Source organism: Hippopotamus amphibius, chromosome 3, assembly GCF_030028045.1.
Source record: "Hippopotamus amphibius kiboko isolate mHipAmp2 chromosome 3, mHipAmp2.hap2, whole genome shotgun sequence".
NCBI classification, from domain to species: domain Eukaryota; kingdom Metazoa; phylum Chordata; class Mammalia; order Artiodactyla; family Hippopotamidae; genus Hippopotamus; species Hippopotamus amphibius.
The window spans coordinates 18,802,156-18,818,450 of NC_080188.1; the positions used below are offsets into that span (position 1 = coordinate 18,802,156).

The 16,295-nt window shown below is 38.2% G+C and overlaps 1 protein-coding gene across 5 annotated transcripts in view; it reads left to right on the top strand.

Annotated features, from left to right (window-relative positions):
- The window catches only part of WDR19 (WD repeat domain 19), an 89,861-nt gene that overhangs the window by 43,763 nt on the left and 29,803 nt on the right, over positions 1 to 16,295 (top strand). For all 5 annotated transcript variants that reach the window (XM_057728414.1, XM_057728415.1, XM_057728418.1 and 2 more), the window contains 9 exons: positions 3,547 to 3,694; positions 3,823 to 4,027; positions 7,414 to 7,573; positions 7,768 to 7,878; positions 9,912 to 10,021; positions 12,963 to 13,020; positions 14,943 to 15,083; positions 15,164 to 15,246; positions 15,711 to 15,794. In XM_057728414.1, coding sequence (XP_057584397.1) covers positions 3,547 to 3,694; positions 3,823 to 4,027; positions 7,414 to 7,573; positions 7,768 to 7,878; positions 9,912 to 10,021; positions 12,963 to 13,020; positions 14,943 to 15,083; positions 15,164 to 15,246; positions 15,711 to 15,794 — 1,100 coding nt within the window. The remainder of the gene's footprint in view (positions 1 to 3,546; positions 3,695 to 3,822; positions 4,028 to 7,413; positions 7,574 to 7,767; positions 7,879 to 9,911; positions 10,022 to 12,962; positions 13,021 to 14,942; positions 15,084 to 15,163; positions 15,247 to 15,710; positions 15,795 to 16,295) is intronic.

Genomic DNA, 16,295 nt, shown 5'->3' on the forward strand with positions numbered 1-16,295 from the left:
TTCCTTAAAGATCCTGAACACAAAGGAAAGGTATTTTTGTATTAGGTGATTAAAAACAGATGAACCTATTTTTAGACATCGTTACTCTTATTTTTAAATTCTTAACTTTTTTGAGAATACATTTAGAAAAAGGAAATGTTGTGTTTTTACATCATTTACTGTACTCGGTTTTTTCATTTATTTTTGATATCCAGTTAATGATGTAGTACATTCTTGGTCACAGCTCACACAGCTGCTCTTGGACCCACCGTTAGTAACTGTTCCCCAGGCGTCTGCGCTTCACCAGAGTGAAGACACAGTTCAGTGACGACAGCCCTCCCCTCATGTTACACCCTCTTAGATAGTAAGACTTCCTTCCTTCTGTTTCTCTCCCTCTCTCTCTTCCTCTCCTCCCTTCCTTTCTTTATCTTTTTCTTTTCTTTTCTTTCTTTGAGAAATGTAACAGGTTTCCACGGGTGCCTGGATTATGTATGCAAAATTCCTAATATGCTAGTTCTTATTCAGCCCATTTTTCAATCACAAAACAAATGAGGAAAAATGACCTAAATATAAAGATGGCCTTGAGTTCCCTCTACTAAAAGGAAATTCCAATCTGTAGAGATTTCCTTTCGGGAACAGGATACAAGGAAGCTGAGCTGCCTTGCTTCCTATGTGGGTTCACCCCAGGTGGAATCTGCTGCTTAGACAGGGTACACAAGAGGGTAGCAGGGCGCAGCAGGCATCTGACAGGGCTGAGAGTCAGAATGGGGGTCTGACAGCTCGGAGGAGAGCCCGTGGTAAGGCCTGTCCTGAACAAGTTGATGCCTTTTTCATTCTCCTTTTACAGTTCTCCTTTCCTTGATAATTTCTGTCAAAGAGGCTAGTATGACCTCCTTCCTGGGGTTGGGATGAGGTTTCAGCGAGCTGATTTTTCCAAACGTGTTATCAGACACAAGGTAGCTATTTAGCAGAGGTTAGTTAAAGCTCTGGCCTCTTTACCTCTTTATCACAACTTAGAACACTTATATTCCAGAATTTTCTCTCCTGTTGCTGCTCATCCCCAGTCCCTTTCCCAACTCTAACCTGCAGCTCAGTGAAAAAGAAAAACCCTGGTCAAACAAATCCACACAAAAGAATGACTCCACGAGGGCGTAGCCTCTCCCTAACCCAACATGGGGCTGGGTGTGAGCTGCTTTCCAAGTTAGGATCTCATTGGTAGATTAGAATTTTAGGTTGTTGGACAAGATATCCAAGAGGCGTATCAGAACCAAAGGAGAATGTCCCTCTTTTAAGTAACAGCCAGTCTTTCCTAGGAGTAGGGCCAGCCTGGCAGGGAAGGGAAAGACGGGCTTGTGGTACAGAGCCTCCCCCGCACCTCGGACACAAGAGGAAGATGTGGTAAGGCCCTTGGACTCTTGGACAGAGCGCTGTGCTTCTTTTTTTTTCTTTTTTTTCTTTTTTTTCTTTTTAAGAACTCACCCTGTCATAGAGTGCAGCTTACTCTTCCACCCAGCTTCAAAGAATCTGAGAAAAACATTGCTTTTGTGACATTGCTTCCTTTTTAAAATTCCCATATATACTCGCAGTTTCCCTTCATACTTGTATTTATTCAGCCTCTTTTCCCTCACGGCAAGGAAGTGACTCCAGTTGTACATTAGAATTGGGAGAGATGACTTTTTTCTTACATGTGCCCTAATAAAACAACCTCGTACCCCTTCACTCCCTGTATACCCACAAAGGATGGCTTGTGATATACTGTAGGAAGTTCATAAACAGAGGCAGTAGAGTGTAGTGGTTGAGTGCATGGGCAGACAGACAAACCTGGATTTAAGATTAGTAATAATGACGACTCATATTTCTGTGCTGAGTATGCTGTCCATGTATCAGGGATCTCTTTTAATCCTTGCAGCAACCCCAGAGATTAAATATTTGTATATTGCCATTTTGCAGGTAGAGAAATTAAGGCATAGAAAAGATAAGTCAGTTGTCCAAGGGCACACGGCCAGCACGTGGTATCAGTGGTGTGAGCCTAGGCTGGCTTCCTCCAGGGCTCTCACTTTGATTGGATTCCCAGTTTCCCCATCTATAAAATGAATATGATTCCAGGATCTACTTTGTAGATTGTATAAAAATTAAATGGGATAATGCACATAAAGCTTTCAGTACAGCATCTGCCACACAGTAAGCACTTAACAAATGGTTACCCTCTTTGAAACATTTCTACCATCTGGCACTGGTGTGCTCATCCTCAGTATGACATAGTGTTTAGACGCATAGACTATGGAGCCAGACTGCCTGGGTTCAAATCCTGACTCTTCAACATATTAGCTGTGTGACTTCGGGCAGACTTCTGTGTGCCTCAGTTTCTTCATCTGCAAAATGGGCATAATAATAGTATCTGTCTTATAGAGTAAGAGATTAGAATTAAATTATATATTAAATTATAATGTATTAAATTATATATATACTTACATATCTTAAAGTAATTTTATGTTAAATAAGTATAATTTACAAAAAGTAATTTACAAAATAAAGTAAATATAAATACAATAAGTATAATTAAATATAAGTACAGTACCTGGTAAGCAGCACTATCCAATAGAAATGTAATTTGAACTGCATATATAATTTTAAATTTTCTACTAGCCACATTTTTTAAAGGTAAAAAGAAACAGGTGAAATTAATTTTAATGTTTTTAGTTTAACCCAATATTACCATTTCAGTATGTAATCAATATAAAAATTATTAATGAGATGGTTTACACTCCTTTTTTCGTATTAACTCCTTGAGATATGATGGGTAGTTTATGCTTACCCACATCTCAGTTTGAACTAGACACATTTCAGTGCTTAATAACCAAATGTGGATATTAAATAGTGGTTCCTACTGTATGGGACAGCATGGCTCTATAATATCAGTCATTATTTGTAGGAATTTTGCATTTCATTCTTATTTTGAAAGGAAGATAGATTAGGGAGGAGGCAGGTATTTTTCGACTCTACATTTGGGATTATATATAAGCCTATCTGCCTGAATTCACAGGAATATGTGGATTGATTTTTAATACTTATATTACTGTAGCTACAGTTTATATTTGTTGGAATGCATTGCAGAGAAGTTTTTGAAATAAAACATACCCAGTGGAATTTACTTAAATTTCAAATCATATATGAATTAGTTTCTTCTCTAGTTGGAGCATTGCTGTACCCAGTATTACTGAAATTTTTCTAAGCACAAGTGTTTTCATTGTTTAAATTTCTGCCATCTTGAGCAACATCAACTTTTTCTTCTTACCCTGAAGTTTTGTGTCCAGACTTGTTTTTCCTGCCAATTCACCAAATTTTAGATAAAACTCTTGATTTCCCATATAACTGCAGTTTTTTTCAAGCCAGACCTATAGGAATAGGAAAAGAAACTTTCCTTCTTTTATCTTGGGGTGTTACTGACTGGAATGTGGTTTGGTAAGCTTTGCCAGCTAGGGCTGCAGTCAGGCTCCATCCTACCAAAGCAAATGAGGAGGATTTAAGCACAGACTCAGGGCAAATCTGAAAATCTTTATTTTTTAGGTTAATGACGCTACCCATGAGATTCCAAATTTTTCACCAACCATTAAAGGTATCCTTTGGGAAAACTGGCCGATGGATAAAGGTGTATTTATTGCCTACGATGATGATAAGGTGTACACTTATGTCTTTCACAAGGACACTATACAAGGTACTTAATCACTTTTTTGTACATTTGTTGAGAAATCCATTTCCATTGCAGTGAAATTAAAACATTCCTTTCTGATGTATGTGGTGAGTATTAGCTTTCAGCATTAAGATGTCTATTTTATAATATAGGATCCAAGGTCATTTTGGCTGGTGGCACCAAAGTTCCTTTCTCTCATAAACCTTTGCTGTTATATAATGGAGAGCTGACCTGCCAGACACAGAGTGGAAGAATAAACAACATCTACCTTAGCACCCACAGCTTCCTTGACAGCGTAAAAGATGTGGGGCCTCATGAACTGCGGCAGATGCTGACGCAGACTTTAATGCTAAAAAGGTAGGGGTTTTTTTGTTTTTGTTGTTTTTGAGTTTATTTTTTAAACTTTTTATGTAATTAAATGAAAGGTTATTTAAATTCTATAGTGTCTTATAATTTTCAAAAGTTTCACACACATGATTTCATATAATCCCATAATAACCCCCTTTTTTTTAAATCCCCTACCCCTGTATTACCCCTACTCCCTTCTCTCTCCCCACTGGTAACCACTAGTTTGCTCTCTATTTCTGTAAGTCTGCTTCTTTTTTGTTGTATTCACCAGTTTGTTGTACTTTTTAGATTCCACATATAAGCAATATCATACAGTATTTGTCTTTGTCTGACTTTTTTTCACTTAGCATAATACCCTCCGAATCCAGCTATGTTGCTGCAGATGGCAAATGTCATTCTTTTTATGTTTTAAACACTTCTCATGTGGCTTCTCACTTGCTTTTGTGATTTTAAAGGTCAAACCCTATGAAAATAGATGGAGATAATAGTATTTACCTCATTTGCTTCCCAAGCTGATTGTGAGGCTCAGATGAGATGATGGATGTGAGAATGTATTTCAATTCTAAAGGAAGTACCTTTGTACTCTCTGTGCTTTATTCCAAGCAAAGCCTGTCCAAACAGAAAGATTTCTAATCATCCAAATATCACAGTTATTGTGAAATTCTAAGAAACATAATTATTTCAACACTCTCTTAATTTCATCATAACAAACTTTGACGTTACCTGACTTGAGATTTCCTTTTCCTGCTTTTCCCTTTCACCTCTTAGGGCCATAGTGCATTCCTTTGTGGTTCTCATTCTTCTCACCATTTCTTACATGTTTCTCATCCTCAGGGTCCCTTGAGCTCCTTCTCTTCTCACTGTAATTATTCTTCCTGCGTGAATCTCCCCAAAGATGGTTTCAATACCATCTATACGAGGCTGACCCCAAAATTTGTGTCCGTGAGTTAAACCTGTATTTGCTGCTGCCTCCCAGTCGTATGTAGCTGCGAGTCCACGAGTTCCTCAAACTTAGCTCCTCACCTTCCCCAGCCTCTTCTCCCCCTGCCCTGATCACATTGTGCACATGCTGTACTACACACACTCCCTCCCGCGCTCTCTCTCTCTCTCTCTCTCTCTCTCTCTCTCTCTCTCTCTCTCTCACACACACACACACACACACACACACACACACACAGAGCCCAGGTCCTGTTCTCCTTCACTGTTCCCCCACCTTAACTCAGGCCCTCACATGGAGTAATATATAGCAGAACCACTTCCTGGCTGCTCTCTCTGCTGGTAGCCTCATGACAATCTAATCCACACACTTTGGAAAATGTGAGCCTGATCCCAGGTGAAGATCTTTCAGTGACTTCCTGTTGCCTTTAGGAAGAAACGCCTGCTTCTTGGGGACCTCAGCATGACATGCTAGGCTCTTGATGACTTCATACCAGCCTCACCTGTCCCCAATCCTCCATTCTTCGCTGTTCACCGACTGCTTGAATTCAGTATTTTTCATGATTTCCTGCCTTGGCACGTGCCGCTTTCTCATCCTGGACTGCCCCTCCCTGTCTCTGTAGGTAGTAACTCCTCATTCTTCGCTGTTCAGTAGAGCCCTCTCCTCCTCCAGGAAGCCCTCCTGGAAGCCCCCAACCGCTGGCAGTCTGATGTGTTGCCTCAGAGCCAGGATCCAGTATGCAGAGTGGTTTAGAACACGTTATCTTTTACCACTGTGCAATTTGGGCTGCATTTTTTTTTAATTAATTAATTTATTTATTTATTTATTTTATTGGCTGTTTTGGGTCTTCATTGCTGCACATGGGCTTTCTCTAGTTGCAGCGAGTGGGGTTACTCTTCCTTGTGGTGCGTGGGCTTCTCATTGCAGTGGCTTCTCTTGTTGCAGAGCATGGGCTCTAGGCGCGTGGGCTTCAGTAGTTGTGGTACATGGGCTCAATCGTTGTGGCTCACGGGCTCTAGAGCGCAGGCTCAATAGTTGTGGCACACGGGCTTAGTTGCTCCACGGCATGTGGTACCTTCCTGGGGCAGGGATCAAACCCGTGTCCCCTGCATTGGCAGGCGGATTCTTACCCATTGCACCACCTAGGAAGTCCCTGGGCTGGATTTTTAAGGCCTCTAAGCCTGGCTTTCCTCATCTCTAAAGGAGAAATAATAATAACACATAGTGGACAGGGTCGTTAGGGTGATCCAGTGAGAGAATTTATGCAAAGCACTTAGCACAAAGATTCACACATTGTAGGTACTTGGTACCTCCTCATACCGTGTCACAGTCATCTGTTTACTTACCTGTCTTTCCCACCATCCCCAGGTGTGACCAAAGGATAGTGACTATGTTTGATCTTAACATCTTGGATCCAGGCACAGTTCCTGGCACATAACAGTGCTCAGTGAATGTGTGTTGGATGAAAAAAGTGCATCAGTGAATAGATGGGGAGGGGTAATATATTCATTAATGTAGGGGTTCCACAGAAGTTCTCATTGGCACTTACAGTTAAGTTTTAAACCAGAGGTCAGCAGGCTTTTTCTTTTATGGTCCAGATGGCAAGTATTTCAGGCTCCAAGGGCCACAGCTACTCAGGTCGGTTATGGCAGAGCAGGAGCAGCTGGGATGGTCCATAAAGAGGGGCGAGTGAGGGGCTGTATTCCTCTCACCCTTTATTTCCAAAAACAGGCAGCTGCTGCCTGTAGTTGGCCGATCCCTGGGTTTTTTTTTTTTTTTTTTTTGAGGCAAGGAATACGACTTTATTCGGAAAGCCGGCAAACTGTGAAGATGGCAGACTAATGTCTCCTAAAAAAACCATCTTCGATCCCTGGTTTTTGTTTGTTTGTTTTTTGTTTTGTTTTGGTAGAGAAAGAATTATTTTCATTTAACATGCTGGAGAGCACATTAGGATTGGTTCTATTATTATTTGTTTTCTATTAGCATGAGTTGTCATTTCGTTTACTTACATGTTATTAACTTTGTTAGGAATGGATTTTTTTTTCAGATCTTTATTGGAGTATAATCGCTTTACACTGTTGTGCCAGTTTCTGCTACCGACCCCTGTTTTAAACTTCCCAATTTGTAGGAATAGAATACTAATTTTATCAAACTTATTAAAAATAATTTTCATCTGTGTGTGAAGTAAACCAAAAAGCAAATAAATAGAATTAGTTGTTGATGAGGGAAGGTAGTTACACAGAATAGATTCAGATTAATCCAAGAAATTCAAGAAAAAACATCTGCACATAAAAGAAAGAAAAGTTTATGTGGTTTTTCATAACTTGGAAATGACAAAGATTAAGAAATGTTTTTGCAGAATTTATCTAGGGCATGACATTAAACTGTATATACTCTGAAAATTGCCTAATGGCAGCAAATAGAGCTCCGTGAGTAAGCTTATGCACTCAAATGCTAGGTTTTCTGATGCTTGGGAAACGTGCAAGATTCTGAATGATCACGCTGCCTGGAACGAGCTGGGCAGAGCTTGTCTGCACCACATGGAAGTGGAGTTTGCAATCCGTGTTTATCGGACAATTGGAAACGTTGGCATGGTGATGTCCTTGGAACAAATAAAGGTAAACAGCATCTAATGGGAATTATCAGATTAGCATTTAAATGGTAATTAGTCAGACATTTAAAATTTCTGTAGTTAATCTTACCTAACTCAGCAAATTAATTGATAGACCACTACCACTTCCTCTTAAGCACAGTCCTTAAATAAAAATGAAACCTTTGTATTTCTTCGCATTAAAACTGCTTTTATTTGTAGGGAATAGAAGACTACAATCTTTTGGCAGGACATCTGGCCATGTTTACTAATGATTTCAACCTGGCTCAGGACCTGTACCTGGCATCCAGCTGTCCTGCTGCTGCCCTGGAGGTATGGCAGCAAACGAGGGGAAAAGCATGCAAAGAGCCTGTCACCTTTTGTAGAGTTAAAATCTCTCACCACCAGATATAAGGTGCCTTCCCCCTCCTAGAACTCAGACTTCAGCTTTAAGAACCCCTGAGTATTCATTCACTTTAGAAATATTTTCACTCCACATTCTGTGGAGCCATAAAAGGCATGGTATTGTAACATTACCAGATAATTTGGAGTCAGACTGTGTCCAAAGAGAACAGATTCTGTAATTTACAAAAACACATACATATAATAACAGCCACCATTTATTGAGTGCTCACACGTGCCAGGCACTTTTCTAAGCGTTGACATATTTTAATTCACTTAACCTTCACAACGGTCCTGTGAGATACTCTTGTTATTTTCTCTATTTTCCAAATGGGAAAACTGAGTCGCCATTTGTCTTCTATTTATGATGTGAAATTCTCTTGTGTATGAAGAGCGGGCTAAGGCTTGTGCATCATCACTAGTTTCCCAGAGTCACCTGGGAAGGGGAAGGATCAGAACAGAGTGAAGGACCTAGTTCAACACAAGGAAGGAGAGAGCTGTGGCCGCAGAGGGTAGTGGTTAAGAACGTGGACTTTATAGAGTCGGACATGGCTGGGTTCAGATCCCAGCTCTGCGTAACCTTGGACGAGGTATTCCATCTCTCTGTGCCCTCGACCCCGTTTAAAGGAGGGATAACAATATCTAGCCCACAGGGTGTTGTAACAACTTAAGAATGGGATTAGGTCTTTTGGAACAGTGCCTGAAGGACTGTAGAGACACAAGCTCTTGTCACTAACACTGCTCCACCCCAGCCAGCATTTCCACAGCCACACAGAGGAAAACTTATTTGCTATTGATTTTACAACTTCTCTTTTTCAAACTGTTCTATAGCAGATTTTCATTTTTAAATTTTAAGTGAACTAAATCAGTTTTGTTTTAAGAAAAAAATTAGATAATTTTACAATATTATTTGAGATCATTGGGGACACCCTGAGAAATTTTCAGAACTTGGATTGGTACGCACTGAAGTAGGAACATGGCTGCACTGAGCGAGGGCAGAGATGTCATCCCAGCTCTTCTGCGTTAGCTGTGGACACTGGATTTGTAAAGTATTTAAGGTGATGGCTTCACAGTGGAAAGAGGTGATTGCATCCCATTGTTCCTTTAACCTCACTTCGAAAGCTGACAGGTTAGCTAAGTAAAGAGGTTGGAGGCAAAGCCCTACTGTCCAGCCCTGCCACACACTCACAGTGAGACTTTGTGTGCAAAATTACTAGGCTCTCTGCCTCAGTTTCTGGATCCCTAAAATGGGCACAAGAACAGCTCATTACAAAAATTCTAGTTGTGAAAAGTAAATAGGCTAATGTCCTAGAATAATACCTGGCAGAAAATAGCACTTGCAAAAAGTTAGCCATTATTAATTTTTTACAAAGGGTGAATAAAGTGAGGAATGATTAAAAGATTAATGGTTTAATCTTTAATGGTTAGTGTACATGTAGAATTGTGTACCAGACACAGATAAAAGACCTCGGGAGACAGAGAAAGACACAGTTACCTTTGATTTATATTTGCTACTATTCATCTCATGATATAGGTTCAGATTTTCTCAGAAAATAACATAAATTCCTACAGTAAAGTATTTCTCAACTTTCTCTTTATTATCTCCCCTCTAAGAAGAAATACTAATTTTAATTTAGCTGATTGAATTAATTTTAATTCAATTTAATTTTTTCCTTTGGAGAAAAATGAAATACTAAAGAGAATAAGATTCTGTTTAGGATTGAGTTTTGGTGGGCCACAAACCATTGTAATAGCCAAGATGTTTTTGCTCCCCAAGAACCAATTTTCACCCTTTTGAGGGCTCTGTCACCTGCATTGAGAATGTATGCTATAGTAATTTTTTGTCTTTGGAAAGACCAAGTTTCATTTTTTAAACAAAAAGTATCTAATCACTTTTACTAAAAAGTATATGGTGAGTCTGCAGAATAATTTATTTGAAATTAATGTCTTTCTCTTCCTAATAGATGAGAAGGGATTTACAGCACTGGGACAGTGCTTTACAACTGGCAAAGCGTTTAGCCCCAGACCAAATACCATTTATATCAAAAGAATATGCTATTCAGCTTGAATTTACGTAAGTACTCATCTCTATATGTTTCAGTCAGTATCTGGTTATTGAATATCTTCAGTTCTAAACTGCTGTTCATTATAAGGCCATTGATTTAGTAATTGCTTCTTAGGTGGAAAAAGCCGTATTAATTATACATCCAAAAAATGTTTTATTCTAATGATGTCTCATCCATGGATTTATCCACTTTCATTTTCAGCATCAAAGTCTAAGTTTGGGTCTAAGCCTTTTCTATATTTAGAGTCTAAATATTGTTTTGAATCACATTTGGCCAACAACAGTTACACGTAGCATCGGGGTGACTCTGCTTTTCTTAACCTGTGCTCATGACCTTGACCTCTTTGAACACTTTGAGGATTTGCAGCGTGATTTCAAGGCACAGTGAAAAATACCAGGCTTTGTTCTACAACTTCTCTTAGCTTAAGTTTGTACTTTTTCTTTTTTCTTTTTTCTTCTTAAGGGATCTTCCCAGAGCAGGGATCGTACCCATGTTCCCTGCAATGGCAGGTGCATTCTTAACAACTGTGCTACCAGGGAAGCCCTGTACTTCTTCTTTTTTAAATTGAATTGAGCATGGATAAAAATTCAATAGTTAATGTTGCAAATCAAGCCAGAAACCTTTCACAGGTGGATATGCAGTGCTTAAGTAATAATCCTTCATGATGCATGATGAATAGGCTTCACACATCTTTCCTACCTTTGAAAATGCCATAATCTATCTGAGATTTAGAATTTTCTAGTGCTCTTAATTGCTAGACAGTCTTAACTGTCAGTAGTCTCAATTGACAGACTATACATTTTTATTTCAGTGCTGCATAAAAATGTAATTCAAGAGGCATTCAAGACCCAATTTTAAGCTCACATTCAGCCATGGTTAATGCCACTAATGCAGATACCTGCAGAGACAAAAAGTGAATAATTCATTTGCAAATATAAGTTCTCAGGTATATGTGCAATGCAGTTACATCACAACTGGACAGTTTCTTTTGACATTTATCATAGGATACACTCCAATTTCGAAAATTAAAAAAATGGGAAAAACACTGTTTTTTGAACAAAGAAAATATGGCTCTAGCATTTAAAAAAACATTTTTATATAGTTCCACTTTATTTTCGTATAGACTTTAGATTCATTGTGAATGTTGACAGATTATAGCCGTAGAAATTATTCCACCAAAAAGTACTCTTTCATTTCTAACCAGAATACCTTATTTAAAATTTTCCATTTTGCAAATAAAAACTTTTTGGAGATTTTATTTCGTCTTAAGTCGACCTTGATCTAAATTTGTCACATTTCTGCCTCTTACATAGTTAATCCATGTGTTGAAAAGGTCAAATAGGAATCTTAGTGCATAACACAAGGGACAAGGCCCCCGTTCCCTGGCCCTCCGTGTCTGTCTTGAGAGTGACTGGGTCTTAGAGTGAAGGGAAAAGGGTCCCTACATTTGGAGATGATCCACCATCTCCTGTCAGAGCACAAACAGCCAAGGAACCCCTAGGACCATGCAGAAAACTTCCATTGTCACTTCTTTCAGGAGAATCACGTTTTTGTGGCAGGTCTTAGATGGAGCTGAGACAGTTGAAAGCCTGTGATATTGATATTGGTTAACCCTTTCTGCTCAACACTTGACTGGGAAGCCACCGATTCCCAAAACTTTCACTGCGGTTTCTATGGCGACCCCTGGACCCTGATCTAGATACACGCTCCAGCCCCCAAATCAGGAGACTTTCCCTTGTGAGAATAGTCATGAACTAAGTATATCTCATCATCATCCGGTACCCCAGTAGCCGCCAGCTGCTGATTTTGATGCTAGGGCTCTAGGCCTGTACTCAGTTCCAACAGTCTGTTTTATTCTGCATCCAAGGCATTGATTAGATCAAAGCAGGACCAGTCTGTCATGTGTGGGAGGGATTTAGCGCTCCAGTCTGGCAGTAGAATAATGAGCTAGATCCACATGAGAGTCCCAAAATAAAATAATAATAAAGCGAGAGAGCTAAAATACCATAAAAATAAAGTGAGAGTTCCAGAGTCTTAATTTAGCATCTCCTAATTGGGTTTGCTCAAGGAAAACCTCAGGGTCCTGAGGGAGGAACTGTCAGGAGACATCTCTTTAGCTGTGTTGATGTGACTGTGTCCAAATATTAGAAATTCCACTTGGGAACGCTACTGACTGTGACGCCCAAAACAAAGTTCTCATCCGGCTTCTCTTCCAAGAAATTCCTTGTAACCAGCAGATGAGGAAACTGAGTGAGGCTGAGAGAGGTTGAATCACTGGTCTAAGCTGATAAGGTGGAGCTCCAATAATGCCGTTTTCAGAGCTGATTAATTTATTCTGGGGGAAATGGTTTCTCAGAAGACGATTGATGAATCTCCAAATGGATCTTAGGCAAACCACTGATCCATTCTGTTCCAAGCAATAAAAATGAATTGAGGTAATAAATATGACCTCTAGATATGCAGGTCCGTGTTAGCATCAGTCGTCGGAATAGGGAGGGGTGCTATTTACATCATGTACACTTTTTATCAGAGTGAGAACCAGGGCCCTTAATACTGTCATCCCCGGTATTCTCCTTCATTTCTACCCAGATTCTCTCAACACATATTGTACTTATAAATATTGGGTGTTTGGAAAAAAACATTGTTTTTTGTGGTCACTTGATTGTCTTTAGTGCCCCAAAGGAGATAATTAAGCAAAAGTGACCCATAAAACTTTATGTAGCTCCTCAAAATGCAAAGTTAGTACCATACAGTCTTAGCATAATCTAGCTTAATAATTATTTTTAAAGTAGCAAAATAATGGACTACAGTTGAAAGAATGCACACGTAAATGTTGTATATCACATCTTTTATGTGCTTAAGCAACTCAGTGACAGATTGGCTTTTAAATCTTGTATACATAAATAAGATACTTAAATGTGTATTAAAATTCACTGATTTTTTTTTCAGGGGTGATTATGTAAATGCTTTGGCTCATTATGAGAAAGGAATAACAGGTGATAATAAGGTAACCTTGAATAAAGTTAAGATATGCATAATTATCTTTGGGTTTGTTGTGAGTTTCCTTTAAAAAATCTTATTTTTCATTGTATTTATTCAGTATATAGCAGGTGAGCCTTTTTTCAGTTTATTAACAACTTTGCAAGGATATAGTTAAATCATTTTAAAACACTTTGACCTCTTAAAAACTGAAGTTGACTATTTTTATCAGTCTGAAAAAGCTGTGTTTTCCATTGTACCCTAAACATGAGGTTCTTATTAAGGTTGGGAGTAAGATTTTTATCCCTTCCCACTTACAGTCTAGCTGTGATTTTCATAAGGCTTTTCCTTTTACTTTTAAAAGTTTCAGTAACCACTTCGAAAGCGAATTCCCAGTCCACAAAAGTTTGTTCTGCCCTTTCGTTCCTCATGCTGTACTTTCTATGATGAACCTGGTAAGCATGTACTTTATACCAGTCCATTCTCCCATCCCAGACCATCCCAGAATTTTAGCTCAAGAAGCTAAATTTTGTGATAAAAACTGATGTGTTTAAGTTAGGTGACGTCAAGAGTTTTATTTTCTATTTTATATCTAGCATTTTATTACAAAAGCAATAAAATCTCATCACAATCAATTTGAAAAATCACCAAAGTATGTTAACCTGCAGAGTGAGAGTCCAACGTTCTCTCCCCCATCTGCACTCCTTAATGGTAACCACTGTTCATAATTTTATGTATTTCCATCCAGAATCTCTTCTAAGCATACACATCTGTATATAATAGGGGTTTTTACTGAAAATGAAATCATTTACTTGCATTCATTCAGCAGAGATCAACTGAGAATCCATTCTGTGAAAAGCAGCATTTTGCTTTGTGGTCTTTCCAAATCAATACACATGAATGTTTTAATTTTTTAAGAGCTTCTAAAATTTCATTGCTTGGATGTACCATGGTTTTTTCATCCTCTCCCTTATTGATTATACTGTAGTTGTTTGGGGCTTTATTTCTATCCAAAACACCACAGTGAATATTCTACCTAGTAAATGTATCTTTAGTTACTTAAGGTAGTATTTCTGCAGAATATAGTCTTACAGGTGGGATTTCTAGGTCATGAAATGTGTGCTTTTAATTTTTTGTACTGCTAGATTGCTCCCCAAAAGAACTTGTAGTAACTCATCCAGCTGTCAGTCATGTAGGAAAGTGTCTGTTTCCCCCACATTCTCAACACTACCAACCTCTACCAATTTGATCAGCCACAAAAAAAAAAAAGAGAATTTCATTTTATTTTGTGTGTGTTTGATTATTGATGAAGTCAAGCATGTTTTATTTATTTATTGGCCAGTTGTATGTTTTTTATGAATTGCCTGATTATATCCTTTGCTCATTTATCTCTTGGGGTTTTGACATTTTCTTTGCTCGGCTGCATCTATTTTGTTGATAGTTCATCCTTAATTGTGTTATTAAATATAGTCACCACTAGTCACATGTGGCCATTTATTTAAAATTAAATAAAATGTAAAATTCAGTTCCTCTGTCACAAAATAAAGTTTTTATTTCATCATGCCTAGTAGAGAAGTCTTCAATTTGATAAATGTTTTTTCTCTTAATGTTATTCATAGCATTTATGCTATGTACCCAGTATATTTCCTCTCACACAAAACTTTGTACCAAGAAGACATACAAAGATATGCAAAGTATTACAACAAAGGCACAATAAAAATTTGGTCTTGAGCACAAAAGATCTAGACTTCTAAAGAAAAGAATACAACTTTGCAACAGATGAGTTTTAAAAAAAGACTCAGTGTTATTTCAAAATCTTGAAATTTGCCAGAAAAGATTAATGAAAGTAAACCATAATCTTTGGGCTCATTTTAGATTTAGATTGTTTGGCTAAAATACATCATTTTAAGTTAGGGCCTGATTCATTAGTTGTTTGCCTTCTAATTTCAGGAACATGATGAAGTATGTCTGGCTGGAGTGGCCCAGATGTCCATAAGAATGGGAGACATCCGTCGAGGGGTTAGCCAAGCCCTCAAGCATCCCAGCAGGGTCCTTAAAAGAGACTGTGGAGCCATATTGGAGAATATGAAGGTAGACTTTTCTGTGAATAAATACTCATGTGGTCTCATACATAATAAATTTAGTATTTTGATAATCTCGTATTATTTTAGCAATTTTCAGAAGCAGCTCAACTATATGAAAAAGGTCTCTACTACGACAAAGCAGCATCTGTTTACATCCGCTGTAAGAATTGGTAAGAATTTGCTAAAATTTGTTCTAAGCAGATGTGGAAATGAATGTGTCGGTGGTTTTCTTGTTGTTTCTCCCAGCTGTACAACTATTGCCTCTATCTGGGCCTTCCCTCCATCTCCTCTTTTTTTTTTCAGATGAGTTCATATTAATAGTTCTGTTTCCAAAGAACAGCACATTTTCTTGGTTTAATATGGGGAAATACCCAGTCAGATAAATTACTAGAATAAAAAAGCCCTGTCATCCCCAAAAGAGTTAATGAACTAACCTTCATTTTCCCACAGAGGGTGGACTGGTGGGGTTGGGGGTAGGAAAAAAAGCAATTAAATCTTTCACCTATAGGGGCCAAGATTTTTTAAAGATCACGATAACTGGTTTTTGAATTCTAAAAACTAATATCTAATTGTAGGAAGCTACTTTTAGAGCAAATGTAGTGCTGATATTATTCTGCTAAACCTACCATTCTAGGGCAAAAGTTGGTGAGCTTCTGCCCCATGTTTCTTCTCCAAAGATTCACTTGCAGTATGCCAAAGCTAAAGAAGCAGATGGAAGGTTTGTACAATTTTTCGATTTTATACAAATTTAAAAGAATGTTTTATAAATTAACTGTTGATATTTGCAACCCTCTAAGAAAGGCAAAGCAAAGACAGACAGAAAACATCTTTACCCCTCACCTGGCTTGAAGTGCCAGACTATTAAATTTTTCCCATACTTCATATACCTCAGTCAATCCTTTATGTATTCATATAGGGTTAGGGTTAGGGTTGTACAATCTCATTTTTACTTGAGGGTTAAATACTAGAAGTTGAAATTTTGATATACTATGGCATGAAAATGAAGTTAGGCAGTAGTCATTTTATTAAGGAGGATAACTTACAGATGCAGAGGAAAAGAAAAATGAAGAGGTTCCAAAAAAAAAAAATGAAGAGGTTCACACCTCTGGCACTGTTTAAGCTGCAAAACAGTATTAAAATATAGTAATGGGTATTTGGTATCCTAAATATACAAAGATCTCCTGAAACTTTAATATAAGAAACTCAGAGGCATTAGGAG